The 17,745-nt window shown below is 39.6% G+C and overlaps 2 protein-coding genes across 2 annotated transcripts in view; both read right to left on the bottom strand.

The window, feature by feature from the left end:
* MARCHF1 (membrane associated ring-CH-type finger 1) overlaps positions 1-14,713 on the bottom strand; it is a 372,379-nt gene extending 357,666 nt beyond the window's left edge. The window contains exon 1 of the mRNA XM_051619263.1: positions 14,681-14,713. The gene's annotated coding sequence lies outside the window, so the exon portion shown is untranslated. The remainder of the gene's footprint in view (positions 1-14,680) is intronic.
* TMEM192 (transmembrane protein 192) lies at positions 394-17,745 on the bottom strand. The gene is made up of 6 exons (XM_051619266.1): positions 17,643-17,745; positions 14,681-14,827; positions 10,703-10,967; positions 8,680-8,814; positions 4,336-4,438; positions 394-2,021 (listed from the first exon to the last, which is right to left on the bottom strand). The coding sequence occupies exons 1-6, from the start codon at positions 17,682-17,684 to the stop codon at positions 1,898-1,900; spliced, it is 816 nt and encodes a 271-aa protein (XP_051475226.1). The 5' UTR covers positions 17,685-17,745; the 3' UTR covers positions 394-1,897.

A 17,745-nucleotide genomic window follows, 5' to 3' on the forward strand; every position in this document is an offset into this window, starting at 1 on the left:
TGCCCCATTCCATAGAAAGCAATACTGCTGGCTAATCCAGATTTTAGCTTACATAGTCATGAAGGAGAGAAGGGGGATACGAACAATGCCCTCTCAATACAGTAAACTTGTCAAGCTACGCTATGCAGCCTACTCCTCAATGGTGGCAAGAAACAGGAGTAGCTGGGGAAGGCTGAAGTGCAATGGAAAAACACCACCCAGGAAAAAGAATAAAACTAAATTGAAAGCTTCGATATGAGTGCACAGTTATCCTTGCCCAAGCAGCTCTTGGCTATTTTTAAGCACCAAAACTATGCTGCAAGAACTTTAGCATGGCAGAAAATCCACGCAGACAGCACACTGGAGCTAGTCTTCACCAGCTGTACACGCACTTCAAAATGAAATAATTCACACTTTTCCTTAGTTGCATTTATTGTGCATGAACTTGAGTCACATTTACTGGTTTTCATAGAAATTATATAAATTTATATACAGAGTCACATCAAACCTGAGTTATAAAAACAAAGACATTTGTATTCCTTACATGTGTACTATAAAATCCTGGCTGCATTTTCAAAAACAACAGTTTAGTGTTAGGTAGCAGCAAAACCTCCAGTGTTTCTCATTTTCCTTTAAATGAGACAACCCTCATATTTGTTGCACACTAAACAATTATTTCTGAAGTTGTGCCCTACAGCTTGGTTGGATTAATTTTCTTGTTTTATTTATATTCAAATACAACAACACTCCTCATGAGAGCCTTCTTCCCAGTTTTGACTAGTGATTATCCTGTCTCCCCACAGAGGTATTGGCTTTTGAAATAATTCTTGGTCTACACTGGTAGACAGAGTAGTACCCAGAAGTTATTTTACCAGCTCTCCCCATAAATCCATAAAATAGAACCACCAATTCTTGTTTCCCCAACTTCCAGAAGACCTATCTTCTGCTGCTTTTCACCTCACCACATCCACTATTTTAGCTTTTGAAAAAAGATGACATTTTTTGAAGAACCAAAGTAAATAGCAAGGATGTGTGTAACTGATGCATCTTTAACAGGATCTTTGAACCCACTCAACACAAATTAGTTACTAGGTCAATAAAAAGAGCTTACTCAAGTATTTTTGTATTAAGTTAGTTCTGCCAGCAGAGTAGAAATCTTGTTAATTAGCTGACAGACTCCTAATAACAGGAAAGTCTTAATTGCCTGCTCCCTGAAGATGCCTCTGCCATGTTTTCAAGCTGGAATTCTGAACAACCCTCTAACTGCTTACTGTTTTATACCACACACTTAGATTTGCCATTCTAGGGAATCCACCACTTTTTTAAAATCTGAAATTGGATATCAAGTTTCCCCACTGATACAGGGAACAGATTCATTCCTTTTCTTAACAATGGAGAAAAGAAAATCTACCTAGAAAGCAAGTATCCACCTTGTATAGGATTACTGAAGTACATCACCTCTAACACTGGAAGAACTGGGACTGAGTGACAGCACACATCTAGTCTCAGCTTCAGCACCAGAACCTGAAGACATCCTTTGTAAAGTAAGATTTTTCCAGAAAAAAAAATTGTATTACAGAACTATAAAATACTTTGGTAGTTTGAGGTTTAAAGGTTACAGCAGTACAAAATAATAGCAACAACTGAACGAAGTTAAACCATTCCCTCACATACCAACTTTAACCTATTGGGAATTAAAAATCCTTGATGCTCCAGAACTTTTTTCTGAATGGATGATTTGAAAACAGCCAGAGTGTCCAGCTGTAATAGGTTTATAGTATATGCAGAGGTCATCTTCTACTTTTACTTCTATTTCAAAATATGGAGGATGATTGAAGGATCATCTGTACAAAGCAGTCTGGATATTATGTTACCTTGTGTTTCCTCCAGAGCTCCAGGAGCAGTTTTCCAAATGCTGTTAAGTTTTGATTTGCTGAGATGTTAGTGCCAATAGTCTCTTGCTGAGCAGTGCATTGTGTCGCTGAAGATACTCTATTACATCTCCTTGCTTCTCAACAATCTCTTCTAAGCTCGAGTTTTCCCTTGAAGTAACCAAAGTGAATGAGTTTCAGTGACAGCAGTTTTCTAACATACACAGGATAGTTAAAACTACTTAAACAAGTTCCTTCATTCAGTTTTACTTTTGTTGATCTCAACTAACTTTGGAGGAAGGAGGCAGTCTACAATACCTTTATGTTTAACCTTCATTTTGCATGAGAAGGCAGGAAGAGAAAAAAGTTTGGTTGAACCTCATGCCACGTATACATAATGGAATTATATATTTCCTGCCAGACGGTTACAGAAAAGTTGTGGTAGTGTAAGCATTTTTACCGTTTAACAAGCTTTTGGTTAATGAGCCAGACAACATGCTAAAATTGTACTATTAAATCCACAGCTCCTTGTCCATTAGGAAGTTCATTTTAAGCAGATATAGTATTTTTACTTAGCTACAGAGATCATAATATGTTTAAGACAAATATCTTTATTAACCTGCAGTATCATACGTGATACTCTATAATAGTGATATGATCTGTCACAATACCAGAACAGCAGCAGTACCAAATAGTTGTGGATTTCAGATCTACAACCTTATGCACAGCTAACCTCCCACTTAAAATATCTCCACCTTTCAGACATCCTTTATTTTAAGTAAGATAGTAACACTATAACAGTAAGTAAAGTTTATTGAGAAAAATATGTAAAAGTTCAGAATTCTGTGAAATCTATAATTAGGAACTTCTAAAAATACAGCAAGAATAACAATGCCTCAGCATATTCCAGTCTTCCCTTACACATTATTTCTCCCTAGCAGACTTGGGAATCGGCTGCCTTTGTACACATGTGAGCATTTTGGGGCTTAGAAAGTTGTTCCTCAGCCTTGCAGCATTTTGTGGAGAAACACTGCCCTTTTCCTAGTTCTTAGAAAGTACTAAGGAGGATAGCTAGAGCAGAAAAAAAGCATAGGTCCAATAAAAAACCTACTGTAGTTAAACTGGAAAAAATAAGTTTTGTAGACAGAAAGCTTCTAACCTTGACCAGCAGTCTGCACTATCAGCTAAAGCACAAGAAGAGATCTTGATCAGTAGCTTAAGTTGTGGAGGTCATAATATTAAAAAAACATTCATATAACCAGGGTCAGCTGAAGGGCTGACAGGATTCACTTTTCAATAGACTTTAACTCTCAAGGGAAGAGAGTCAGAGCTGTATAGAGCTGAATTAAAAACAACTGTTTTGCAATCAGTTCTCACAGGAAGTTTGCACTATTTAATCAAAAATAATCAGTCTTTTCCTCAGCTGGTCATTGTTGCAAACTTATTCTCTGGGCATTTGAAATTTCTCAGGGGAGAAGCTGAATGAGAAAGGAATGAGGTCTACCATGCATTCCCCATGGTGCTCATGTCATTGTGGAAGTCAGACATTGTATCAAAATTCAAGACAACTTTAAATCCTTCCTGTATCCTGGACATCTACTTCCAAGTTCCATAAAAGCATATGCACGCTGTATTTGTGACACCAGGGGAAGTGCTGAAGTATTAGTCATCTCTGCACTTCAACTTTTTACTAAGGTCTCTGTACAGAAAGAAGCAGGCATATCACATCAGAAAAAATCTAAATAAATTCTTATATGGAAATCCAGTTTGAGGATTGGTTTTTGTTATGTCATACCAGACTTGCTTCAGCAGTCAGGATGTTCAAGCAGTCAGAAGGTACACAAAGGACAGACAAGCAGTAAGCCTCACTGCTTGTGAGGTTAATGTTGGACAGCTTCTCTGTCTCACTCAGAACTTCCTTACCTCTCAAGTAACCCACTCACCTTTACATTTTTTTCCCCAAACTGTAAAATATATTCCAAATTCCTTGCTAGAATCTCAAGTCCAACTGCTAGCATGTTTTATTCTTCATTTATCAACTGTCCACAATATATTTCCTTGCCTGAAGCCAGTGGAAGGAGCTAGGCTTCTGTAAGCATGTTTTAAGTAACAGTGTAAGACACTGGTATCTCCCACGTACAGTCAACTAACAGATTAACCAGTTATTTATAGCACATTAAAGATTTGTGCAACCATCCACAAATTTATTCCTGTCATCATGGTTGAGGATTTCTGTATCATAACAAATTGCCATTACTATGTATGAAGTACAAGATTGTGCTACTTCTCATATGTGCATGTAAAATACTAGCCTTAAGCATATAGTTTCCTTCAAAACTATTATTCCCATCGCAGTTTTGTTTGACAGATTTAATATTATATGTAAGCCTGTCGCAAGCCTAAAGGAAGTAATGCAATTACATTTGTCAGTGTTGCCTATACACCACGACCAGACACAGCATAAGATTAATACAGAAAGTCTTACCTGAATCCTATTTCTGAGGTAATATGACTAGGGTAGGCATACATCTTTTCTTCTTCTATTATGTCAGGTCTTGGCTTTGCACGATTGAAGTTACTTATTTTCACTGCAACAAAGTTTTATAAAACAGTTGGAAAGCAACCAAAAAGAGAAAAGCTTTATCACCAGGTTCCAAGTTGAAAACAAAAAACTGTAACATATAAGACTGTCTTAGGATAGGAGATGGAAAGATAAGGGAATCTAGGGAGCACGGAAAAAGAAAAGGAAAAGGCGAATCTCTGCCCATTTCTTGAATGGCTTTGATTATAAGTTAGTGGTAGGGTGTTGGTTTTTCTTCGGTTTTGTGTGTTGTTTTTTTTTTCCCTTCAGCCCTGCTGCTTAAAAGACCAGAGTGAAGTGAAGACGTGAATGGGCAAGATTGAACATCCTGCATAACATCTGCAAATTTTAGTCAGTCACCTAAGAGAAGGTCAAACCTTAGCTGCCTTTTCGAGGGTACCGAGATTTAGTCTCTAAATTCAGGCCATAGATTAAGCAGCATGCCATAAAAAATGGTGAAGTTTTTATACCAGCATCAAGGTTAGAAATTCTCATTTAGGCTCCTTGATAAAAAAAAAAAAAGGTAGTTTAACTAGACTACCTGCAGTGAAGCAGCTGCTTGCCTGCTCTAGAACCAGGGAAGACTTGTTACATAAAGCCATTAAGTATTCAAATCAGAATGGCTCTGTGATGAGCCTCACATTGTGAACCTTGCAATGTCAGCTGTCAAAACCATACATCATTCCTGGGCACTTATGAATAAAATTTAATCTTACATTTAAACAGATATAGAATAGGAGAAACTGTAGGCATCCTCTGCCTTATTTCTGCAAGGAAGCTGAAGACTCAAAACTACTCAATATCAAACCCTGATCACAGGAATGAGCAAGATCCAGAGTATGTGTTCTGGACTCTCTAGTGTTGCTCGTGAAGCAGTACTTCTAATGCCACTAAAAACATTACAGTCCTCTGTGAGAAATATAGACTGCTGCAGCAGAAAGAGACTATCCTTAAAAGTCAATATGATGGGGTTTATTACAGGCCACCCTGCTAAAACAATGCTAAGACCCTCCAGAGGTTAACTACAAGTTAGGCTCAAAGGTTAGTTATTTCTACGACTGCGTTCCTGTACAAATAAAGCCATGAAGGAATGGATGTGGAATTCCCAACATGTGCTCTTTGTGGGAATGTTAGTCTTTTATTTAAGTGATATTACAAGTATGTAAGAAAGTCATTAAAGACATATATTTAGTAACCTTTTAAAGCTTGACTGCCTAACCTATTAATAACAAATTTACAATAGTAACCTAACATTTAGAGCTGTCTGTATCATGCACATTTACCTCAAACTATTATATACATAAAGCGAACAATTGTATACATAAAGTCTGTTACAGGTAAATCATAGCAATTCCTTGTAAATTTTTTAATTCCTGCCTTTGCATCCTACAGCTATGTATACATACACTGATGAATGGATTTTTTTTAGAAAGGCAGTCATACTTCACAGGACATTGGGCATCATACAATCAATGAAATAGCTCCACCAAGCAAGATCTAGAACTATAGTCAGGTATTCCATGCCACAGCTTTCATTTGTGAGGCAGTAATATTTAAATAAGTCAGGTAAGTGAACCTTCTACAGGTAAGTACTTAGACTTCACTCTAGTAGTTAAGAAATAATTATTCCACAGTGGAGAAACAATGTATAAACTGGTGCTACCTTCCCTCCAAAATTTAGGAGTAATATACTTACAGAGGCTGATAATGAGTTGCTAGTGTAAAGTGACCTTAATCTCCCCATTGTTCCTCAGCTACATTATCTGATACTGTCTTAACAGTAAGTGGTTTCTGCTAAGTACTTGCTTCGGAGAGAGGCACTCTAGCCCTGAGCAGAGGATTGCCTTTTTTCTACTAAGGAAACTTCACTATTTCAGTCACAAACTCTGTTTTAAGCAAAACAAAACAAACACAACACATTACCTGAATGTCACTATTATTACAGATTCTCAGGCTACTTTCAAACCTGACAAAATACATTTGTTCTGCTTCAGTAGAGCTTTAGTTTAATACTTAAAATATTAAAAAAAACACCACTACACACAAGAGACATATGCCAGCAGTCTCTTAGCTTACATCAACATGTATTCAGGCAGAAAACAAGTCACACTATCCCCTGGAAAACGCAACTTGGATGACTGGAGGTCTTCCCCATCTTAAAGCAAGTGTTATGTTACATAAAAATGAACCCTACTTTTGCACACTAAGCTTTAGAGAATGAAGCTTAGACTGTTTTTGTGGAGATGCTGAGGAAAGAAGGTAGCTATTATGAAAACACATTGCCTTACCCCTTCCTAGTAATGCAGCTCTGTCTCTCCTTCACTTTGGTTCTAGCACTCACTGTACCCTTCAAGCCTCCTTCACCGGAAAACAAAGCACTGCACTCTACAACTTCCTAGTATAAATTGGTTAATGATTTGATGGATACAGAAACCAGCAAAGTAAAGGCTAGGAAACAAGACCCTTTTGGTGACAAATAAGCAGAAAGATAGTTTGAGAGCTCTTATGGAAATCCTCAGACCTCATTACCAAAACGGTCAATGTTCTTGCAGCTGCTTATCTTTTTCTGGCCAGGTTAAGAGACACAATATAGCTCTTTGAGCTCCAAGACGCCTCAGGATAAGAAATAACATTTCACTGAATTCCTGATGTTCTATTAAAGTACCAAAATTTATCTCTTATTTCCTGAGTTTCAAAGGAACATAAGTATGCACATGCAAAGTAGGGACGATCTCCAGCATTCTTGGAATAGTTCTTTAGGACTGCCATGCTTGTGTTCATCACCATTGCCTTTACTCCTCCTCAGGACAGCTAGTCTATTTGAGCCATGCTGGTCCATTCAGAGGAAAGCCTGACAAGCTTACAGCCTGCACAGTTGTAAGAGGATTTAGAGCTGGGATCTTATTTCTTATGGAATTTTGATTTCAATGTAGTTGCAGGAGAGTCAAGAATAGATGTTATTTACTAGATGACCACACTACTTGGCAGTAATTCTCCATGTGCAATTACATTACTAAGAACATACCAAAGTTTTCTTCTCCAAAGAAAAGACACAATTAGTAATTAATCTAGGATGAAACCACAAAAGAAGGCAGATTAACACAAGCACCAACCACCATCAAAACCACTTTTACTTTTTAAGCTTCATACAGTCCTCAAGAAGGCTATTTCCACACCCCTCCCTTCTGTTTGATTAGAAGTTGGGAGCAAACAATTTTTTCACATTGGTTTTGTTCCTGTCCCCCAAGAAACCAGTGCTACTGAGGCTACTTAGCTAAGGCATCATCTCCTTGCTTGTAGCTGTTAATAATCAGAAAGCAGCATCTCAGGAGTATGAACTCAAGAACGAGAAATATGTATCATTTAAACAGATATGAACTCCAGAGTAAACTGGTTTTCTTCAGACAACAAAAACATTTTTTAGTGTCTTGTAACTTTTCAGTGTTGTGTGTTTTTTCTTGTAACCAGTTACTTTGACTCAATGCAAGCCATTAATCTAATCTCGGAAACTATTTGGGTTTAAGAAAACTATTTGGTTCAAGCTTTTGATTAATCAACATTTTAGACAGTCCTGCAATAGTTTAATGGAAATCGGTTTGTCAAGTCTTGGTAAGTTACACCAAATCTAAAAGCAGATAACCTTACAAGCCAGCAGTGATAGTACAAAACAATGCTTCACAATTTTATTAAGCAGTCTTATTTCAGTATTAGCACAGATTCTAAGAGCTGCATTTTAACATTCATTAGAGGGAATCTTTCATTTTAGTGACAAACAGGCACCGAAGCTTTTGGGGCGGGACCAAGGAAACAAAGTCCAGAAAGTAAGGCGCATCATACCATCCATTACACAAGTCCTGCATGTACATCCCAGAAGCAGTTCTGATGAAGCCAGCTAGCTCTTCCTGCTTCAGTTTGTGGTGCACACATTTTAGAACACACTGCTAAACAGACAAGTGTGCTCACAGGACAGTTTTGCAACAATTACACGTATATTGCCACTTCACTGGATCAACATCTTTGAGGTAACACAGAGCTTTCATTTAGCAGCACTTGAGAGGCCAAATCCAGCCTAACAGCCTTCCCATTTATTTTGGATTTGCCTCAGTTCTTCCTACAAGCACAGAATCATTCTGTATTTATAGCCACGGTTACATTTCTCTGGGTACCCCCAAGTGAGCTACGGAGAGGGCAAACAGAGTAGCAGCTATAACAAGACTCACTCAAGAAAACAAAATTTGCCACTCTCACCTGTGTAAATCACTAAGCATGTCAGGGAGCTAATCAGCTCCAGGCCCAGGACTCCCAGGATAAGATACAGGTACACTTTACTGTGACCAGGAAAGGAATGTTGCACTGACAGAATCAAAAGCAGGGCTGCATTACCTGGAAAACAAATGTTATAGTTCACAGGTGTAACAATTTCATTAGGTGTTGAAAATAATTTACTAATCTCTCATCTCCAGTGTCTGCATTAGGCTGCAACATTGGCCCATTTCCTTAACACAGGTGATGAAAGCTAACAACTGCTGGCAGCTAAATGAGGCTTCAGTTCAACATGTAACCGTAACAGTAGACAATTACTAGCTTCCTTACAGACTTGCAAACAAGAGTGGAAGTAAGGGACTTGAAATACCCAGTCTACATGTCAGGTATACACAGTTTCTAGCCTTGTTGCCAGTATCCATTCCCAAAACTGCTTAGAGACTATTAATTTATTTCAATTCCTAAAAGGTCATAAGTGGTGAATTTTTATGTATTTCAGTGATGCTAACAGAGCAAAAAACCCAAACATCTTCCTCTCATAGGCTGACATTTGCATAGGCCTCCAGTTGCCCAGCTATTACTTTAATACTTGCAAGTCACAAGTCATTGAAAGTTTAAGTGAAATAAGCACAATTAGTCAAGTGTTGTGCTAGACCTACAAGCATTCTTAATTATTTACACATCCTCTTCTCCTCTGATACAGCATGTGAAGTGTTCTTTTCTATCCTGTAGAAATGCCATAACCAGTGCTTAGATAATACTAAGTCCATACATTTAGCTAGGGGACTGTACAATTTTCTTCCATACTGTTAGGCAACAGAACTGTCAATATAGAAATGGTATGAGGAGTGAGTTTGCAGTAATGAGCTGACCACCTTCTGAACTACAGAAAATTTACATCACTTGAACTTCTACACATGCCCAGAGTTGGTCTGGTAGGGGAGAGCTAGCCTCTAAAACCAAAACACAGGCCTAAGAAATTTAGATTACATTGCAACAGGCAGAAACAGTCCTTTTACTCCTTTCTGAAACACCTTAAACCTGCTGTAGCCCGATTGTCACTGCACTCGAAACGCATCTTTATCTTCAGAGCTCTATCTAGTGGCCATAGCCTGAAGTTTTACACACTCATGAAGCTGACAAGATTTTTAAGTGACTGGATGGACAGAAAGCTAGGGTTTATATATAAAGTAGGATGATCTAACTTATCAATTCTGGTGGGAAAATGTCAAGTCCAGTTATTCAGAAGATTTATAGAAGGGAGGTGGGATTATAAGAGGCAAAAATACTGTAAAAGCCACCACTGTTCCCTTTTCCTCTGCTCGTTGTGTGAAAATCCCCCTCAAGCTAGATGGCTTTTAGCTGTAATTTGTTAGAAAAGCTACACTAGCTAATTGCACCAATACATCTTTAAGCTTCACTGGCCAATGATGCAGCTTGGAATTTATCATTAAATCACTCCCATACAATACTTTGTCCTTAGAAAGTAGAAAAAGGCAGTCAGAAGTAGAGCTGAATGCTACAAATAGCCCCACTGAAGATGAGAAAATTGCTTAGTTTACCAACTTCAGACAGAGCAACAGGCAATTAATCTGTTTCTACTTGAACTGCTAAGCTTGAAAAGGAAAAAACAGCACACTTCTTGAAAGGACTAGCCATCTTGCCACATATCCAACTAGACATAGGAGTATGCAAATGAAGATCACTAGAATCTGAACACTCATCTTGCTGGCTGAACATTTTATGGTTAAAGACTGATGTTTTACTCAACTTTCCACTTGTGGGCATTTTTCCACTACAAAGAGTTCTTTACAGTATGCATCTGGCAAGTCAGAAAGGTCAGTAAGGAGATACACCTAGCTAAAATAAACATAATTTGTACATGCTCATAGGCACCTTTTAATAAGTTCATAATATATGACATACATTATATATAAATGGTTCAGTTTTTTATTGTGTCATAGTTTAAAACTTTGTAAGAAAAAACAGGAAAGCAAGTTCACTTCACCTGTGGAGTGTATCAGCAGTGGAAGCCTTTTCAGATGTCTTGTTGACCGGTATATTGAGAAGTAACCTCTGCTTCTGACTTTACTGTGGTGGTGCTGGATGTACCGTTCAAAAAAAACATGCAGAATCCACAGAATTACTTTTGCAATGATTATTACAGTCTGTACTTTAAGTGGGTGAGTATAGTTTCCAGGGCACACATCCTGATTTGGATTGGGGTAAGAACAAAACATAGCTGCCAAAAATGCTAGAACAACAAAAGCAACCTGGAAGAAAAAGGAAGATAAAGGAAAATTCCTGAAGGCAACATTGGACTAATACAAAAAAAAAAAAAAAAAGAACACAGGCTTATGTAAGTCATTAAATATGCATTACTTTCTGAACTTAGTTTATGAGAGAGAATGTATGAAACATTAGACACTTCAACCACTGCATGTCATTCTGAGAACATACTCATGACTGAAATTGCTAAATAGTAAGATTGTCTTCTAGGAGGGCAACCAGTCTCCAGCTGAACAGAACTTAGCATCGCCAGTCTTCCCAGAATTTCCTCTAAATCAATTTCACAACACAAGACTCAAGTCTCCCCTTAATGGGAAACTACTCCTATTTCTGGGCCCTCTTTACTATGTCTTTTTACTGCAAGGAGAACTTGTTTTATACTCCTAAAAACAAAACAAAACATCTGTATCTTTTTAGACTCATTCAATTACCTTTGTTACCAATCTGCAGGACAGCCTCCTATCTTAATTGGTACAGCGTATGTTTCTTTAAATTGAAATGTTGTAAGTGGAAAAAAAATCAACTCTTTACTAAAACTATTAATGTCCAGGTTATGACATTAGACAAAAAATGAAACATCACCACAGTAACTTACAAAGTGAATTATTTACACAGGGTAGGCAGATTTTGCCATTTTGATCAAAACTTAAATCACAATGACCAGACTACAGTCAGACAGATTATATACATACACTTATACTGTCTTTTAGACATTTCCCCAAATTTTCAGCATCAGCAATCTTTTGGCCAACTAGAATGCAGTCTTGGTGCACATGTATACACACAGGGCTTTAAAAAATAATCTTCATAGGATGTTTTTGTCATAGAAAATACTCTCTGTTGTTTTCATTCAGTGAACACAAGAAGATGGTACTCTCTCATCCTGATTCATCCTACAGAATAGAGTATTTTAAAACATTTGCCAGCTTAATTTCCACACTTAATCATATAGATATATAAGGTGACTGCCCCCCCGCCCCGAACTTATTTTTTGTATTTTCATTATTTCTCAAGTAACTTTCTTTATAGAAGTGAATCTTTCAGAACCACTTTGTAACTCTTGATATGAACTGCCCTTAGCATACTCTGGTTGTGAAGTCAGGTAACTAGGGAGGGAGGAAGGAGGAATAATTTTCACACAGTAATCAACAACTAAAAGAGACTTAGATCAAAGGGTGGATAGAAGGTGGGAGGAAAAATAACTTTAAAAAAGCATGTGTGCCCTATATTATCCATAAGACCTTTACTTTAAATGCAAATTAAAACCCAAATTATCTTGAGATGGATTAAGCACCTAGATTAAGAAGCTAAATGAGAGGAAGTGTTATTAACAAAATGTGTTTAAGACTATTATTTTACTACCTCCTTTTCTTAAAAAGCTAAGAATAATCCAGCTAACCCATAATTTATTTGGTCAATTTCCTGTTCAGTTTGCCATTTTCGAACAATAACACATCTCGTTCTACTCCATCCAGGTATTAGGAATGCATTTCAGTACAGAAAATTACTATATTAAACTGATGCAAGTGAGAATGGCCTAGCATTAAACTCTGCTAATTACTACAGCAGTGCATACAAGAGGTAACAGGCAGTTATGAGTGGCATTTCTTAAATATGTTTTCCTTACATTTTAGGACAGTCCAGCAAGTGTTGCTTCATTCCAGTACAGGGTATTTTTTTTATACACAAAAATTATTCTTATAAAGAATGGAATTTCAGTTTTGTGTATGTGCATACACAAAAAAGGGAGGGATGGAAAGACAGGGTTAACAAAAAGGAATTATTTCTAGCCTGTACACTTCACACTGCTCTCCAGAGTCTCCTGATAGGAGTCAGAGGCCTTCAGAAAAGCAACTCTTGGCAAGAGGAAAGCCACTCAAAAACCCAGCCCCACCACACTCCAGCATACCCTACCCATGAGTTCCAGATTATATGAAACTAGGCAGCCGTGCCAAAGCAGCTATTTGCTGCCTAACCCTATTTATTGGCACAGGAGGGTGGATAAGAAATGCTCCAAGTTACAAAGTACTTCAGAGATGCACTACAACTCTACCGTGTAATACTATAATGGCTTAACTTCTGCAGGATACTTGCCCCTTTGGCAGGCTGTACATCAGAAGCTAACCTGGTATCCCCATGTTCCACAAAGTTTGTGCATGCTTGCAGAAGTGGAGAAGGAAATCCAGTAAGTTTGCTTTCACTATCCATCTTTTCAGCAAAAGAGACAGCACCATCTCATGTGGCAATTACAATGCTGTTATTTCACCAACAAAAAAGGATACTTCTCCATTTTACTTTATAGACCAACTGACCATTGAAGCAGGTTCAGCAACAGCAGTAAGACTTTACTTGGAAAGTGTGCTGACAGAGACCTTAGAAGTTTTCTCTCTTGACCTCCCCACACTTCTCTCAAACTGTAGAAGGAAAGTGATGCAGACAGAAGAGGCAACAGTTTTCTAGGATGTGGGTGATTAACATTTGGTCCATCAGTTACAGCAGAAAGTAGGAAGGCCCCAAGGCTAGGTGGAAAAACATTTACTGCTCTACTACCAATAGGAGTGTCTACCTTCATAAGGCAGACTTCAAGTGCCTACTTAATGGGATGACACCAGAGTTCATCTGATAGGGGAAGATAATAAGGCTGGATATTCAGTTTCCATTGGGAATTTTGGTAGTTTATTCTTTTCTAAGTCTACCTGACAAGCAGAGGAACATTTATTGATATTACTAAGAGGCCCACAAAACATTTTCTTCTCAAATTAGATGGCCAGGACAGATTGTTTGAACAGCCTTATTCAGCTGCCCATAAAGACACCTTAAGAGGTTGGTATGCACTTTGCAAGTCCTGGCAGAGAGCACATTTTGCAGCACAGTAGGCATAGCATTTTTTTGTTTGAGATCATATGAAGCTTTAAAATAGCTAGTGTCACAAACAGACAGGTATTGTGCACTCTCTGGCTTTATAAACTACTATCTTCAGGTTAGTTTTAGTGCTGTTAGGATCAGAGTTCTTGACCCTTCCTTCTTCATGTTTGGTTTCCATATGTTCATAAGCAACAATAAGCTTCTTCAGCTTATCAAGGATAAGCTCAGTACCAGGCAAGAGTGTATCTACTTCCGTCTATCAGGCTCAAAAAGACCTTCATACTGCTGGGTACAAGATCCATCCTTTCTCTGTGCTTTTCACCCTTAGCCCCTAGAAGTCAGTCAGAGCAGGAAGTAACATTTGGATTCCGTTCTCACTCTCTCCACACGCTACCATGCAAAACCTCTGTAGCAAATTCAGCTTTATTTGGCTAACTGCCATAAGAAATACCCTGTGTCTTCCCTGTGAAATTAAGTTCAGCCTCCAGAAGGCATGGCATCAAGTTTTCTTAGCCCTCTCTAACTAGTCTAAGCACTTCTCCAGCACTAATTATTTTAAACGCACACCTCCAACAGCACAGAATTACTACTTAAAAGGCTTTTCTTCCTAACAAGGTGTGTCATAGCATGTTAGAGCTGACAACCAACCAGAATGACAACACAGCAAGTATCAGATAGCATATATGCTATCAAAATACATTGGCAAATAAGACTTCACTGGTTTGGAAAAGCAGTGTTTGCAAGTCTCAGGAGAATTCTGTCCATGTGAACAGTAAGAATTCAGAATAGAGACAGCAAATTTTCATAAAGAAATAATGCTTTTTGTACTTACATGTATTAGCAACAGAAAATTGGCAAAGAGAACTGCTGGAATAGCATGAAACCTTGGCCTCAGTTGGGAATGCAACATATGAGACGAAATAAGCGGTGCATCCAGGAGAGGATCATCTTCCAAACTCTGTGTTATTTCCAAGGAACCCTGGAACAGAAGGGGAATGCAAAGATTAGTAAAGGCAAGCTCTAGAAGTAAATTACCAAGCCTTAGAAATTTCCCATTAGCGAACCAAGCTTTTTGGGAAAAAAAAAAAAAAAAGGGGCTATTAGCTTGAGACAAACTCTTAAAATCTTTGCATCTTTATTTAAGATCATCACATCTTTATGTAAGAAGTCAGTCCCAGAGGAATCCTACACTAATCCATCTTCCATTATCATACTGATGGGAGCCTTCAGGAACTTCAGTCTTTAAATGTATTAAAAGCATTTGAGCAACACTGTGAGAGGCCACAAGTATTAGTATGTTTACATGAAAAGGTGGAAAAAGTGATAACTAAAGTCTCTCTCACAGGCTTTATAGAGGTACTGCAAAAATCCTTGTTATTCTTACTTCTGTCCAGCTACAGTTAGAGGCAATAATGAGGCTGCAGTTGCAAGTGATTTCAGCTGCTCACGCTACTGATGTCAAAAAGCTTTGCAGAAGCAGTTCAGGAAAGAAAGAAGCAGAAGTTCACAGATGGAAGAAGATATTACCAAGTGCGAGGCAAGACATGCTCTGCTTTCACTAGAGAGCATACAACCCTTACTTGTCATGTTGGCACCAATTATTAGGGCTTTGACTTCACATCCAGTTCAGATGTTTTGGGTATGTAAATTTCCAGAAGTAGCTTTTACTTAAATAAAATGAAGAACAGGTGAAAGGAAAAACTTTTCCTATGGGACAAAGAACTTGCTCCAGTGCTATGCATCTCTGCTCCTTACAGGCCAGGACACAGTCATTCACTACAGCTTAAGCTGAACACACAGCTATACTATGAACGCTCAAGTTTCCCTCTTGGCATCTCAAGTCCCATGCTATGACTTACTTGCTTCAAGAGATAAGGAAACTCATGATTCCCAACCAAGTTTCAACTGCTCTTCTCCTGAGATATAAACCACAGCCCAGAACAACAAGACAGGGGCAGATCTAATCCCCCTCCAGACCGCTGGCTTTTCAAAATGACACACCAAGGTTCACTGGGATATTTACTGTTTTTAAACTGAGGGCTTCTCCTTGCCATAACAGAAAGCAGCCTGTCTCAAGTAAGTGAGATATGTCATTTTTCTAGACAGCAGCACAAGAACAGAAAATTAAGTTTTGAGATTAGAGCTAGGTTTATACTTCACATTAGCCAGGACAATGTAGATTGGTTCCCAAGAGTTATTTCACCTACAGTCAGCTGCCTACAGTGAGGAAACTGGTCACCAATGGTTATCTCAGTCAGCAATCAGTTTTTATTTTAGTACTGTAAATGCCACACTTGCCCAACCATAGAAGAGTGTGAACAGGCCTCTATCACAGATTTGATTCCTTTTAATTAGCCCAGTCTTTGAGTTTAAGCAACCCTTGCTGAAATACCTGCCTGGTAATATGACCTTTTACTGCAGACCTAAGGGTTTACAAATTGCATTCCTCTTATGTCACTGACATAAACTCCAGTACAACTATAGCCACTGTCCCTCAACCCACATTTTCAGCAGCCAGGTATAATTTTAAGCTCTGAAAGCAAGCGCTGGACCAGTGCTCCAAGATATCTTGCCTCGTTCCTACCCAATACAAAGCAAAGCTAACAGCTCACACCTCCCACAAAGACAAGTGATCCTCCTTAGAACTATATCCTTCATCTCATGAGAACAGGGTATTTCATCTCTTCTGCACTACCACAACAGATCAGCACACTCCTTCTCAGACAGAACTTTATCAGAATATGTTTGACAATGTTACTTAATGAATTGAGACCAACTACAATCCACCTTCGCATCCTGAAATACAGCTAGCATTAGGAAGCACTGGGTGACATAACCTGCCTGAGCAGGTATTACTACAGGAAATGTGGGGAAGAGAGGAATTAAAGCAAGACAGAAGATCATAGAATGCTTTATGTTGCAAGGGACGTTTTAAAGATCACCTAGGTCCAACCTCCCCTGCATAGGCAGGGACACATCCCACAAGACCACGCTGCTCAAAGCCCCATCCAGTCTGGCCTTGAATGCAGCCATTGTGACATTAAGAAAAACTAGCAAGCATCATAACAGCAGGTTACACTTAATTAAGACGTGCTAAAACCACAGTTCTTGAGAACCAAAGAACCTTTAAGAAAAGGCCTCCAGGTAGGCACGGACGTTGCCACAAGCCCGGGTCAAGGCTCCCTGATCCATTTCCAGCATGTGACCAGCTCAGCAGCAGCCCAGCTCCAGCGAGCCTGGCTGGGCAGGCTTCTAGCTGGGCGGGGGGAGAGGGGACGGGGACGCCCAAATAAACAGAAAAACACCGTGACTGAGCCAGCGCGTTGCGTGTAAAGCAAGACTACACTTAGATGATTTGTCTGTGGAATAAACAACGCAGGAAAACTAAACAAGCCACGCGAGCAGCGTCGATTAAGTTAATACTCTCGATCAATAAACAGCCCAGTTACTTGGAGGGTACATCGAGCAGGCCTGGGGAGGGCAGGGCAGGGCAGCGCTCCGCCGCGCAGGGCCCCAGGCAGCACGGGGGGCTGCGGCCCGGCCAGGGAGCGGCCCCGGCGGCCTCTTCCGACACGGCCATTTACGAGATGCCTCGGCCGGCGGCTCCCCCCGGAAGAAAAGAGGAAGCCCTCAGCGCTTAGCACAGATAACAGCAGTGCAGGGAAGAGACGAAACGGAAGGACAGGCGCGCCGCCCGCCCCTCCGCGGCAGGGCCCGTCGTTGGCGGCCTCGCCAGCCGTGCCCAGCCAGCAGCAAGCCAGCAGCAAGCCGCCACCGCCCCGGCCCCCGCTCACGTTGTCCAGCTCCTGCCGCCGCCTCCCCGCCGTCAGCGCCATCGCCACTCGCCGCCCCCGCCGCCCCAGCTGTATTTAATGGGCGCCCCAGCAGCGGCCCGGC

The sequence above is a fragment of the Apus apus genome, chromosome 4 (genome assembly GCF_020740795.1).
Source record: "Apus apus isolate bApuApu2 chromosome 4, bApuApu2.pri.cur, whole genome shotgun sequence".
Classification (NCBI taxonomy): domain Eukaryota; kingdom Metazoa; phylum Chordata; class Aves; order Apodiformes; family Apodidae; genus Apus; species Apus apus.